The sequence below is a fragment of the Cervus canadensis genome, chromosome 13 (genome assembly GCF_019320065.1).
Source record: "Cervus canadensis isolate Bull #8, Minnesota chromosome 13, ASM1932006v1, whole genome shotgun sequence".
NCBI classification, from domain to species: Eukaryota; Metazoa; Chordata; class Mammalia; order Artiodactyla; family Cervidae; genus Cervus; species Cervus canadensis.
In genome coordinates, this window is record NC_057398.1 from 590,332 (window position 1) to 603,206 (window position 12,875).

The window sequence follows — 12,875 nt, forward strand, 5'->3', positions numbered from 1 at the left end:
CGGGTGCGGGAGGGGTCCGCCCCGGGCCATCCGGGGCCCCCCCCCCGCTCTCCGTGGAGGCCGTCCTCACCACGGCCCCGCACCCGCCCCCAGGAGCAGTACGTCCACCTCTACAGCTGCCTCGACAGCGCGCTCTCGGAAGGGCTGCCGTGAGTCACCCAGCCCCTGCTGTGTGGGAGGCGGTGCTGGCCCGGCAAGCCCACTGTGGCCCGGCTTCCCCGGGAGGGTGGCCTGCACGCCAACCCCGTGCTGTGAAGGGCAATAAACGGTGTGGTCAAGCCTGAGGCTGAGTGTGTTCTGTCCGTGGAGACTGGGAGATGGGGGTGCTTTCGGCCTGGCCTTGCCTCCCGCCGTGACCCTGCCCAGGGCAGGCGCTGGAGGGTGGCTGCTCCCCGGCCACAGCGGCTGGGTTTCGTGTGCCCCTGCCCTCCACCAGTGAGGGAACCTAGGCAGGAGAACCAGGAAGGAGGGCACAGGTGCCCACCGCGGTGACACCATTGCTCACAGCCTCACCGGGGCCGGCTGGGGGGTCCTGCATTGACTGCAAGGCGGGGAGGGGCGGCACCCAGCTCCCGGTGAAGGCCTGTGGGACAGGAGCAGAGGCAGAGGCCTCCCCAGGATGGGGTGCAGCTCCGGGGCCCCGGGCTGGGTCACACGCTCTTCACACGTGCATTTATCTGGAGTGGGACTGGCCCACACAACCCTCCAGAGGCTAGAGACTCACTCTGAGCCCCCACCCCCCACTGCCCAGGGGCCACAGGGCTCCAGTGGCCGGAGCTGAAACGCCGACCACCCAGGCCTTCCCAGGGGCTTGTCTACAGGGCCGTGCCCACCGCGAGGCTGCAGGTCAGGTCTCCCCCTTCCTGGCCCAGCTGTGCCGCCCCTGGGCCTGGCAGGGAGGGCACTAGCGAGAACAGGAGGGGTGGTGACCGGCCCTGGGGTGCAGCGGTCCTGGAGGAAGGACCCCTGACCCCCGCCCCGCCCCGCCCCCGAGGCCTCAGGCTGCTGCTGTACACTCGGGGGCGGCGGGAGACCAGAAAGCAGGAGGGGCCGGAGTTACCCCTGCCAGCGGGTCTGGCCCCCACAGGTGACCCGGCTTCAGCTGCCCACTCTGTCCCTCAGGCCTTGGGCCTGGCCTGGCCAACCAGATTGGTCGAGCCGCAGCTGCTGGACTGGCCTCTGGGGCCTGGGGGTGCTGACCCACCAACGCTCAGGTTGGCTCTGACGACCAGGGGGTCGTCCGCCTGGCCCCATGCCCGGCTCTGTCAGGCAGTAAGCAGGTTGAGAGCGCCCAGCCTCACAGACACTGGGTGGTTGGACATCACTCTTTCGGTGGCAACCTGGGGCTTCACTGAAGACCGCTTGTCGTAGCCCCAGTGGCCGCCTTGCAGGCTCCGACCCCTCACTGCTGGGCTCTGAGGACCACCCACCGCACCCCTCCATGCCCTCCCCTGGGTGCGGAGGGCGGCTGGAGCTCCACGTCTGGGACTGCAGAGGGGGTGGGGGCCCTACCCCGGCCCAGGGATGAGCTTGAACAAAGCCCGTCCCTCCCGGGTCCCAGCTCCCTGCGGTGGGAACAGTGCTGGAGGGGCTGTGGAAACGCTCGAGGTGTCCCGGGGAGGGGCTCTTCCATCCCCCACCCCCCCGCCCCCAGGCGGTCCCCCAGGCAGGAGGTCCTGCGCCCAAACGCCCCCAGGTCCGCGCTCCAGGCTGTTCGCTTTTTCCTTTCCTGGATGAAACTCCTGCCACTTTGGGAGGAAGAGGAGCGGGCAGGCGAGCTTTCCCTGACTCCTCCTCTGCGGCCTCGCCCTCCTTTGCCAAGCCCAGCCCGCGAAGCCGGGAGCAAAGACGCGAAGCCTGCGCCTGTCCGACCTCGCGCCCCGCCAGCGCCGCGCAGAGCCGGCACTCCTGCCAGGTGCCTCCGGCGCGGGCAGCCAAGATGCCCCGCGCGCTCCGGCTCCTGCCGCTGTGGCTCTGCGCCGCGGCGCTCTGCGCCCCGCCGGACGCCCCCTCGCCAGCCGCCCCGGGCCCCCCCCCGCCCGGCCCGCGGCCCGCCTGTCCGTCCCCCTGCCGCTGCCGCGAGGCCGGCATCCTGCTGTGGGCGGACTGCTCCGAGCGGGGGCTCTCCACGGTGCCGGCGGGCCTGGACCCCCTGACCGCCTACCTGTGAGTCCTGCGCGCTTCCCCGGCACCTGCGTCGCTGCGCGGCCGCCGCGGTTGGAGCCCCGAGGCGCGGCGCCCTCTGCCAGTCCCGGGCTGCTGGGCTGCGGGGCGAGGGTGGGGGAGCGCGCTCCCAGGCGGGCAGGGCTGAGGGCTCCCCTGGCTCGTTCCCACTTGGCCCCGATCTCGGGGCTTCATGATAGGGACCCCGCCTGGGCAGAGGGGAGTCCCCGAGCCCCAAGCGGAGGGGCCAGGCCCGGCGGCCCCTCGTCCTCCTGCTGCTTTCCTCTCCGGAAGAGCAGCACCCAGGACAGTGGTGGGGTGAGGTGGACGGACTCGGTGGAGGAGAGGGGAGGCCCTGCAGGGCACGAGGCCAGCAGAGCCGTCACCCGAGCTGGGTGGCCTTGGTGGGGCGACCGAAAAGTGGGGTCCACGCAGCGAGCGGCAGACACACAGCTGTGGGCAGTGCCCAGGGCTGTCCCTGGCTTGGGGAATCTGGGTGGTATTGAGTCCCTACTTTGGTCAGGAAGCAGGAGGGGAGCAGCGCTGCTTGCAGATCAGACCCCTCAGCCCGCGTTTCCACCACCTTCTGCCACCGTGGCTGGGGGCCCCCGCTCCAGAGTGGGCAGCGGTGGGCTGTCCTCCCCAACCCGGGGCTCCTTGGCGCCCCTACGGCTCAGGCTCTGGCTCCTTCTAGGGTCTTCGAGGGCAACTTCTAGCCGGCCGCTCCCTGTGCATCCAAGTGTCCTGATCTGACCTCTCGCCTTCTCCCCATGTTAGTGAGACTCCTGTCCACTCCCCGCCCCGCCCCCCGCCCAGTTCACAGCTGGCTGGACCCCGAGCGCAGGGCAGCCGAGTCCTGACCGAGGCCAGCGCCTCGAGGCCACCTCCCCTCCTCCCCCCACGGCCCGAGGGGCAGTTTCCCTCCCGCCGAGGCTCCGGGCTCTCCCTCACACCCCCTCCCCGCCCCGAACACCGGCAGGAGGCAAGACAGCTGCTGGGGACATGTCGGGCGCTCACGACTTTATCGGGCACCTTCCTGCCTCCTTGGGCCCCACTTGCTGGAGGGCTGCTGTGATGACCCCTGACCCTGACGGAAAGAAGATGATGGGCGGTCCGCGTCATCCATCACTGCAGGGGTGGGGGGGAGAATGGGTCGGAGGCGGGGTCACAGCAGAGCAGGGCTGAAGTCATCTGAGCTGGTGACCTGGGCCCGTTTCCTACCTGTGAACTGAGCTCAGGCTTGCCTCACGAGGACGTCGTCTGGATTCACTGAGGCAGTGTTCCTAAAGGGTCTGGCACAGTGCCTGGCCCCTGGGGAGAGCCTGTTGTTAGCAGTGTTGTTATTAGGGTGGCCAGGGCCAAGAAGTGTTCGTCAAGGAGGTCTTCCTGGAGGAGGAAGTGTGGGGTTACCAGGGGGTGGGTGGAGAGGTGTGGGGTGCGTGTGTGTGCCTGGTGGAGGCTGAGAGGGCAGAGAGTAGGCGCAGGGGGCTGCGAGGAGCCCCTGGGGCCTGAGCGGGCTTTAGCTTTCTCCTGGCAGGTGGGGACGCAGAGACTTGCGGTGGGTGGGCGGGAGCAACGGCTGGGAGACCCCAGGGGCCGGGAGGAGGGCCGGCGTGTTGTGTCGGGGAGCCCACACCCCAGTTCAAAGGAGAGGCGGGAGGCAGCCCCAGGCGAAACGAAGAGGAAATGTCTGGAGTGGTGGGTGGGGCGCTGGCGGAGGAGAAGAAAGGCTGGCTGGGTGCCGCCCCGCCCCGAGGGCCCTCTGCCCGCCGGCTACCCTGCAGCAGCACTTCTGTGCGGGTTGTGCCCGCCGGCTGGGCCAGGCGGGCGCGGTGCCCGGTGTCCAAAGCGGAGGCCCTGCCCGGCCCGCGCCCTGTCTCAGCCCCTCTGCTCATGGCCTGCGGCTCAGCCGGCACGGCTTCCGCCTGTGGCTCATCCGAGGACGGCCCTGTGCCCAGCAGGGCGGGCGGGCTGGTGGGAGGCGCCGCGGGTGGAGGGGCCAAGCCGGGGGCCACTCGTGTCGTGTCTGCTGTGCAACGCTGACGGCGGGTCTTGTTTTTCTCAAGCCTCAACCGCCAGTGGCCTGCTGAGCCCAGGAAGGACGGCAGACCCGCCTGTGACGGGGGAGCTCTGGGGCCTGGGCTCTGGGGCCCGAGGCGCTGCCCGTGCTCCGACCCCGTCCCCAACCCCCCAACCCCATGAGCATCAAGCCCCCGCCCGGGGACCTCAGCGCAGGGCCTTCCCCAAGCCTGCTTTGCTCTTGGGCTCCTGGTGGGCAGGCGCTGGGGGATGGAGGAAATGATCAGTCTCCTGTGGTACCTGGAGGAGCTGGGCACCCGGGGACCTTCCAGGAGGAAGGGCCGGGATTCCAGGTGACTGCGGTCTGCAGGATCCAGCTTCTGCCAAGAAGCCGCGTTCCGTGGAATGCGTGGGTCCTGAGTGCAGCACTGGGGCGGGCCGAGGGGCAGGCTCTCCTGCCCCAGGACAGACCTAGGGGTCTCTGAGGACCCTGACGGTCCCCAGGAGCAGGGCTCTGGGCACCCAACTGGGCTCGGACCCCTTGGGAAGCTGCGGGAGACAGCGACGGGAGACATTCCCACCCTCTGCCCCCAAGCTGGAAAAGACAAAGCTTTTGAGCCCAACTGAAATGGACTCACTGGCTTGGGGCTCTCCTAGTGGCAGGGGCCCCTGTGTGCTCACTAGTCCCCTGATAAGGGGGGTGGCTCCCAGCGGCTGACAGCAGCTCAGGCCTCACCTCACCCGCGGACATGGGAGAACAGGTCTCCGAGGGGAACAACACCCCAGAGGCCAAACCTGGGCAGAGAGCGGAGAGTTGTTCTGGAAGCCGCAGGAGGGCATGGTGCAGAGGAGAGCTGGGGGCTGGCCTCGTGACCCCCAAGCCGTGCCAGCGGGCAAGCGCCGGGCAGTGGGTGGCTGGGGCGGGTCTGCCGCCCCGTGACAGGAGCCCCTGGGCAGAGGCCCTCGGTCCCGCTTCCTGCCCCCGGGTCCCATCTCCTGTCCCCGGGTCCCGTCGCTCACCTGTTCCTTTCTGCCCTCCCTCCCGGCTCCGCTGCATAGGGGGAATGCCCACACTTCCCATTCTGCACACTCCCAGGAAGTCCGGAAGTTTCTTTGGGAAAACACTGGGCCGTTCTCGGGGCCTGCGGACCTACCTGGGCACCGGCCACCACGGGGCTGCCCCTACTGTGTGTGAACCGTGAGGAGGCACCGGCCAAGCCCACCTTACTGGGGGAGAGCAAGCCCCGTGCCGCGCGGGGGCTGCCTGCCTCCCACTGCTGTGATCCCGCCTCGCAGGGCCCGGGGGTCTGGCTCTGGGGTGGGCAGACACCGGACACCTGAAACCCCCAGGCCGAGCAGTCCTTGGGAGCCTGTTTCCTTCCCGCCTCGGGGAGAGTCAGGGGTTCCCCCTCGCACCTGCCCACCGTGGCCCTGCTGGGGGGGATGTGCGGTGTCTCTGGGAGAGCAGCTGCCTGGAGCAGTGGGCGGATGGCTGCCGGGGAAGGTGCTGGGGCGGGGAGCCCTGGCCGCTGGTGGACGGGAGATTTGGACGGGCAGGGGCCGGAGGAGGAAGGCCGGCCTGGGGGAGGGGGACGCACCCTCGGGTTCTCTTCATCACCTCCCCCATCCCCTCCTCACCCCGAGGCGGGCCTTCCAGAGAAGGGCTTTCTGCCTTTTCCTCCTCAGGTCACGTTAAAAAAAGCAAAAAACAGAAAACAGAAGCCAGCGCGTGGTGCTGGGCAGCTGGGGTGATTGTCCGGCCTCCTCAGGCAGCTTCCGGCCAGGCAGGGGCCCCTCGCACACCCGGCCGCCGTGCACGGGGAGGCCTGGTGCGCCTGTGTGGCAGGCAGGGCCGGTCTCAGCACTGCCCGCCGCCGGGCCTGCCTGCTGCTCCCGTCCTCCGGCCCTCTGGAGGAGGCGGTGCCCAGCGCGGTGCCCGGGACGTGGCCTCCGGGGTCCTGGGAGGGAAGCTGAGCCAGGCGCCTGGCAGAGACGGGGCTTGTGGGGGCGAGACCAGAGGGTTGGCTCTGGGAGGCCCACTGCCCTCTCCCCTCCCCCTAGGCCTCTGGGGGCGCTGGAGGGGCGGGCGGCCCTGGGGCGTCTGGGTCAGGGGTCTCTGTGGTCCCAGGCTTGGAGCCAGGGCATGTGGCATCCCGGAGGGGTGGGGAGTGGTGGGGCCAAGGGGTCCACATGGCACCTCCCTTCTCACACACACAGAGGCACACACGCAGAGTCACACACAGACAGACTCACAGACAGAGACACATGTGGCCCCGCGGGGCGGGCCTCCACCTGCAGGGGGCGCTGTGCGTGGAGTGAGTGGCGCTCTCGCCACAGGACAAGTCCTGTCCCCTCCCCCAGCTCACACCCGGCGCCCCGGCGGTGTTGGGGACGGGAAGGAGGTGGATCAAGTGTCCGGGCTGTGAGCACCGAGCCAGGAAGGGCTGTAAGCGAATCCCCTGCTTTTGTGGTGGATGCCGACTGGCAGGCTGGGAGGACCATTGTCCGGGACAAAAGCCGGAGGGAGTGGGGACAGGCCGCCGGCCCCCAGCCACCTGGGGCCGACTCCGCACTCCCAGCTCGGCGCCCGCCCAGCGCGGCGCAGGGGGGTGGTGACCTGGGCCCCCCGTCCAGCTCCTGGCCATGCCTCGCGCCTTAGGGGCCATCGTAGACCGCCGCCCCCCCCACCCCCGCAGTGGTCGTGGGTTGAGCACGTCCCCTCTGTGCCTGCACCCTGGACTCTCTGCTTCTGTCCCTGGGAGCACAGCGACCATGAATGATGCGGCGGGTGCCGTTCTCAGGGGCGCAGTGGGGGGCACAGGTCCTGTCTGACACACGGTACCCACGGTGATCACTCAACGTGCTTTTATTTGCTCCAGTTTATTGTATCCACTTAGTAGTGTCCGGCCGCCCTGGACAGTGGTGTCGCCTGACAGCTCTCCGCCACAAACGAGGGGAAGACAGACTCAGGGACTTGCTGCGTGAGCCCCACCTCCCCCTGCCCACCGGCCCCTGCCGGCTCGGTGCCCGCCCCTCCTGGCTCCCCACCTGCAGCTTTCTTTGGTGTGCACACTTTGGTCTGGAAGAGTGGGACTGTCGACCGCTCCCCCCAGTTCTGTCTGCAGCGTGGGGCTCCTCTGTGTTCAGTGCGGTTGGAATCAGGACACCCCCACCTCGAATTCTGTCTTTGCTCACAACTTGCTGAGAGGCTGTGGAGAAGTCCTCTGCTCTTTGGCCTGTTTTCCTGCTGGCCCCTGGTTCCGGGTCCCCGGAGACGGTGGATTGTGGGGTGGGTGGGGGGGACGGGGGGAGATGGGGGAGGGGGAAGTGGCGTGAGCGAGGCTGAGCTGAGAGAGGGGCCAGGTCCTGAGAGGTGCTGCCTCCCCCGTGAGGCTGCAATCCAGGGCTGGGATCCAGGGCCACCACCAGCGCCCCTGTGGCTGTGTGCCTAGCCAGAACGAGCCCCTCACCAACCACGTGCCCCCGCCCCTGCTCCCGCCAGCCAGCGGACGCTACGCCAGCCTCCACTGCAGAAACCTGAAGCCCAGGGTGCCGCCCCCTCCCCCACCTGCCCTGCCTCCACTGGCCGGAAAGTGTCAGCCTCACAGTCCAGACTGGCGGGGGGTGCAGAGGCACTGCGTGGCGGGCCGGGTCCCTGCTGGGCGTGAGGGCGTGGGGTCGGTGCTGAGGACAGCTGGAGCTGTGGGGCGGCTCAAGAAGGGTGGGTCGGGGGCCTCCTGAAATCCTGCGGGGCCCCCAGCCCGCTTGGCTGTACCCCCACAGCAGAGGGGCTGTCCCTCACCCCACCACTTGCGGCAGAGTGGACCCCGCAGGGGTGTGATCCCTGGCGTTCTCTGCCCTCCTGCTGTAACACCCCCAGTTCCTACCGCTCACCAGCTCTTCGTGGCGGGGAGAGGCGGCTCTCCCTGCGCTGTTGGCCCTGAAGGCTGGAGATGGAGGTGCTGGCGGTGCCCGGGATCCCCCAGGGCCATGCTGCTGCTCAGGGGGCTGAGGGAGGAGGCCGAGGGCCTGGGCTGCCCCTCGTGGGACTCACAGCATCACAGCGCCTGCCTGCAGCCAGCCCACCACACCTCACGGCCCCACGGTGTGGGGGGGCAGGGCTGGAGGGAGGAGGGGGCGGGCCCCCACGCCGGCCTCCTTGTCTAGGCCGGGCAGCAGCTGGACGTCTCCATGAGCCAGCTTGCTCAACACTTAACAAGAAAGTGGTTGAAAAAATAGGAGGGTTGCGTAAGGGCGATTTACGCCCTTTAGGCCCTTGGACATCCTGAAGCCTTTTCTCCACACAGGGACCAGCAGTCTCCGTCCCCTGGGGACCTGTTAGGGTGCGGGGGCTCAGAACCACCCCCCCCCCAGACCTGTGGGTCCACGACTGCACTTTAAGTGTGCCCAGAACCAGCCTCGAGCTTCTCAGTGGGATAAATCAGACCCTTGGCAGGCCAGCCAGCCCTCCACCCTCCCCCGGCCCTGCCCGGGGGCTGCTTTGACCTGATTCATACGTAGAAGGTGCCCCGTGGTCACCTCTGATTTACTGCGAGGATGTGGTTAAGAAAGGCATTCGAGCGAGGAGCCTGCCACTCTGGGGGGCCGTCTTCGGAGGGAGCCAGGGAAGCGGCAGCTTGATTTAGGACCCCAGCTCTTCCTCCAGGAACTTCCCTCCTGGGTTCTGACTGCCGTTCACTCTGTTTGCCAGCTGGCTGGCGTCACCTTTTACGTGGAGCCCAAAGCCGTCTCTGGGATGAGCAAGGCCGTAAGTGAACACACAAGTGGTGTGGAGCGCTCCTGAGAGCCGGCTGGGCCAGGGGGCAGCCTCCTACCCCAGGGCAGTGTGGTCTGCCCCCCCTGCAGGACCGAGGGGTGGCGTCCACCTGCGCGGCTGCGGTGAGGATGGAGCCTGACTCAGCTGCCGGCTGGCCAGCCTGCGGCCGGGCTCGGGTTTCGCGAGAGGGAGACGTCTGCTCCATAAACCCTGGCGCTCAGGAGCGTCGGCCGTCCGTCTCCTCCTTTACTGCTTCTTAGAAAAGAAACCTCCACCCCGTGACCAAGGAGCAGGGACAGAAGTGTGGGTGCAGAGAGGGCTCCGGGGCCGGGGCCTCTGGTCTTCGATTCTGTGCTGTGTCCGACCCTGAAGGTCCTGTGCCCGGGGAAGTTGGGGGCTGTGGGTCAGCGGGCGCCACCCTGCAGGTGCCAGGTGGGGTCAGGCACAGGGGAGGGTGCGTCCCACGGGGGCTCCTGGGACCACCCAGGGAGCTGGGACCGGTGGCCAGGGGCCTCTGGGGGTGACTCGGAACAGTGTGCCCTTGGCCCTGTACCAACTCTCAGCAGGTGTTTACTGAGCAACTACTGTATGCCGGGGGACACACAGATGAAGGTGAACAGACAGAAACACACTTCCTACTTCAGTCCCACGAGGTAGAGGCCGGGCATCAGGACATCCAGAGCGAGCCCTCAGCCGGTGCTGAGTTCCTGGAGGGCTTTCAGAACGAGTCCCTCTCTCTGATTGTTTAAACTAACTTTTGTTTACGTGGAGTGTACTCACAGAAAAGTGTACCTATGGCAAATGTTTCCTGGTGAATTTCCACACGCTGAGTACACTTGGGTGACCAGCGCCCAGACCAGGAAACGGAGTAGCAACAGCCGCCCCCTGGTACCAGCTCCCCCTGAACCCAGGGGCAGCCTCGGCCACGGCCTCTCTTGCCTGCGTTTGGCCCTGATGTGGGCGGAGCGCGGCTGTGTCTGGACCCCTGTTTGAAGGTCCACCTGCCCGGCTCCCATGGCTGCCCGGTCTTCACCGCGGGTAGACACGGGTGCAGTGGACAGACCCTGTGGTTTGGGGCGTTGGGGACGGGGCTGCTGGGGGCCGTTCTGGGCTGGGGTCTGGACACATGGACACACAGGAGAACTGCCAGGTCACAGCAGAGCCCAGAGGCCGCTCCAGGCAGAAGGGGGTTGGGTGGGGCTGTGGTCCAGGGTGTCAGGAGGGCGCTCCCTGCAGTGGGGAGGACGGGGGGGGTGTGGAGTGTACAAGGCCCATCCGAGTGCTCCCCGCATCATGCCGGGCTCCTGTCACCGCGCCCCGAGCCGGGCTGTGTCCGCGGGGCCTCGTCCTCTACCTCCTGGGGCTGCTGTCTCCTGGGCCCAGGGCCACATCGCTCCAGCCACCGTCCATCTCCGTGTGTGTCTGCGTCTCCTCTGCGGGGGCACCTGCACTCTGGGCCCACCCAGAGGCTCCTCCACCTCAGATGCTTCACTTCCTTTCACGGGGAAGACCCTTTCCCACAGGTCCTGGGGATCAGGACCCCCACACGTCTCTGAGGACCACCGCTCAGCCCACGGCAGCGTCTCTGCGGCTGCCCGGCTGCCCTGGTGGAGCCTCAGCCACGCTCTCAGCCAGGCCGCTTTCTCAGGGCTACCCTGTCCTTCGTGGCCTTCCTCCAGGAAGCCCTTCCTGCCTGTGTCCTGTCCCCAGGCATGGGGTTCCTCCAGCCTTGTGTGCGGCTTCCTGAGGGCAGGGTGTGCACACACCCCCTTCTGTGCCCACCCCCTCTCGTGTGTGCACACACACCTCCCAAGCTCGGCTCAGCTCTGCACGTGAGGTGCCAGAGCAAGGGACGAGGCCGATGGCAGCCTTCCAGTCTGTCTGGCCCAGGGCGCCATGCCCAGTGGCAGCCCAGTAGCCAGCCCTTTCCCATGCCCCCTTTCCCTCCAGACAGCCCCCTCCCTAGGGACCAGGCTATTTCCTGGTCCCAGGGCCTCTGCAGGAGTCCTGGCTACGCCCACAGCACAGGGAAGAAGGAAGCCCAGGGGACAGGGGTGCCCAGCCGTTTGCTCTCCTTGGAGCAGCCAGGAGCCAGGAATGCTTTTGGCTGGGGAACCCTGGCCAGAGATCAGAAGATCAAAGGTGGGAAGATGAGGGATGAGGCAGGCGGCACTCTCTGGAGGCTGCAGTGGCAGCTGGTGGCTCCTGAGGGCAGGGCAGGCCCAGAGCGCCCTCCCGCGTCCCCGGAAGTAACCCACAGAGCTGCTCCTCTGGACGAGGGCTTGGGGGTGAGGGCAGCCGAGGGTGGGACGCTGGGCACCAGTGGGCAGGGCTGATCCCCGCACGACTCCCCGAAGAGGCGCTGTTGTGTGACAGTCGTCGGTGCAGAAAGTCAGACACAGGGAGGAAACGCAGCTCGCCCACATCAAGCACCTGGGAAGCAGACAGGCCAAGGGCAGACCCGGTGTCCCGGGGCCCACAGACTGCGGCCCCCTCGGGAGACGGCCCGTCCGAGCTGGACGTCCGGCGGGGCCCCTTCCTCCGTGGGCTGCTAGTTGACAGCTAGTCTCCCGAGCCTGTGGCCTGGACGGGAGCTGGGAGGGGGCGGGTTGTCAGAGCCCCTCTTGGGGGACAAAGGTGGCACACAGGCGATGACCCACACAGGACGCAGTGGGATCCGCTGGGCCAGGCTCGGGGACTGAGGGCTGGGGACACTGGGCGGAAGGACAGGAGAGGCTCTGCGGGCGGGCAGGACCTCCCCGGGGGGAGACAGCAGGGCTGGGCTCTGGAAAGTTCCACCGGTCCTGGCAGCCGGGGTGAGCGGGACCCAGAGGCCCAATCCCTTCTTTGTTCCCAGCCGCCGCCCCCACCGTGCACCTTTCAGCCTCGGGCGGCTGGGGCAGGCGCGGGCCCGGCTGGGCTCAGCAGAACCAAGCCTCTTACTGTGACTAGACTGGCAGTAACTTGATATTTCCGAGTCTTCCTTTCTGCACTGAAAAGGAAATAAAGAACTTCTTTCCCGGCCTGACGAAAGGAGGCCAAGGCTGTACCAGCACCCCCAGACGGCACCTGCGCGGCGGGGGCCTTGAGGGTGGCCTTGGAGGGTCCCTGCTCTGATCCATGTCTGCACGACGGTCCCTCCCTGCAGAGGTGGCTCTTGGTGCTCTGAGTCCAGCATCCCCTGTTTCCTATCAGACTCGAGCTTAGACTAGAGAACCATCCGGCCGGGATGGACAGAGGCGGCCAGGGCAGCTGCTGGGACAGCGGTCCTGATGCGAGAGGAAGGCATCCAGCTGGGAGGCGGGGGTCGGGGGACTCTGAATACAGGGCCTCTCCAGCTTGCTCCGGACACAGCTGCCTGTGTCAGTGTGACAAAGTGCAGCTGAGCCAGTGCAACAGAGGCCGGAGCTCCAGCTCCACAAGCGGGGCCCAGGGCTGCGGTCTGCTCCGCACACAGAGCGCACTGCCTCCCGGCTGGCCGAGGGGCTGCCCGGTCCTCGGCCTGCGCTCTGCCCCTGCCCCCACCCCTTCTCTTGGGCGCCCTGGAGGAGCTCTGACCTGATGGAACGCCCCCGCCCCCTCTCTGAGGGGCTCCTGGCACACAGGGAGGACAGATTCCCGCCTCACACCTCCAGAGACGGGCAGAGGCGAGGTCAGGGTGGGGCTGGAGGGCAGCACTGCTGAGTGGGGCGCACTGAGATGGGCCGGAACAAGGGGGGACCCCTGAGTGGACCCTTGGCTCCGATCAGTCCCGGTCAGGGCTGCCTAGGGAGCACCCACCCCTGCGTGGACGCTGCGTGTGTGATGAGGCTGTCCTGGCAGCCATCGTGTGGGGAGACCCGCGCCACAGGGGGTGACAGTCTGCTGAGCCCGAAGAGGTCAGTGGCCACTCCCAGCCCATGTAACTGCCCGCTCA

General features: G+C 67.8%; 2 protein-coding genes across 16 annotated transcripts in view; both read left to right on the forward strand.

Moving 5' to 3' along the window:
* Positions 1–284, forward strand: part of LOC122452399 (receptor-type tyrosine-protein phosphatase V-like) — a 17,146-nt gene extending 16,862 nt beyond the window's left edge. For all 7 annotated transcript variants that reach the window (XM_043485973.1, XM_043485971.1, XM_043485968.1 and 4 more), the window contains one exon: positions 94–284. In XM_043485973.1, the coding sequence (XP_043341908.1) occupies positions 94–284 (191 nt within the window). The remainder of the gene's footprint in view (positions 1–93) is intronic.
* A 1,440-nt stretch (positions 285–1,724) lies between these two features.
* Positions 1,725–12,875, forward strand: part of LGR6 (leucine rich repeat containing G protein-coupled receptor 6) — a 78,998-nt gene continuing 67,847 nt past the window's right edge. For 8 of the 9 annotated variants that reach the window (XM_043485305.1, XM_043485314.1, XM_043485315.1 and 5 more), the window contains exon 1: positions 1,725–2,166. In XM_043485305.1, coding sequence (XP_043341240.1) covers positions 1,940–2,166 — 227 coding nt within the window. In that variant the 5' untranslated portion in view covers positions 1,725–1,939. Of the gene's footprint in view, positions 2,167–6,569; positions 6,629–12,875 lie in introns of those variants that run through there. The other variant, XM_043485309.1, reaches the window with a different exon arrangement.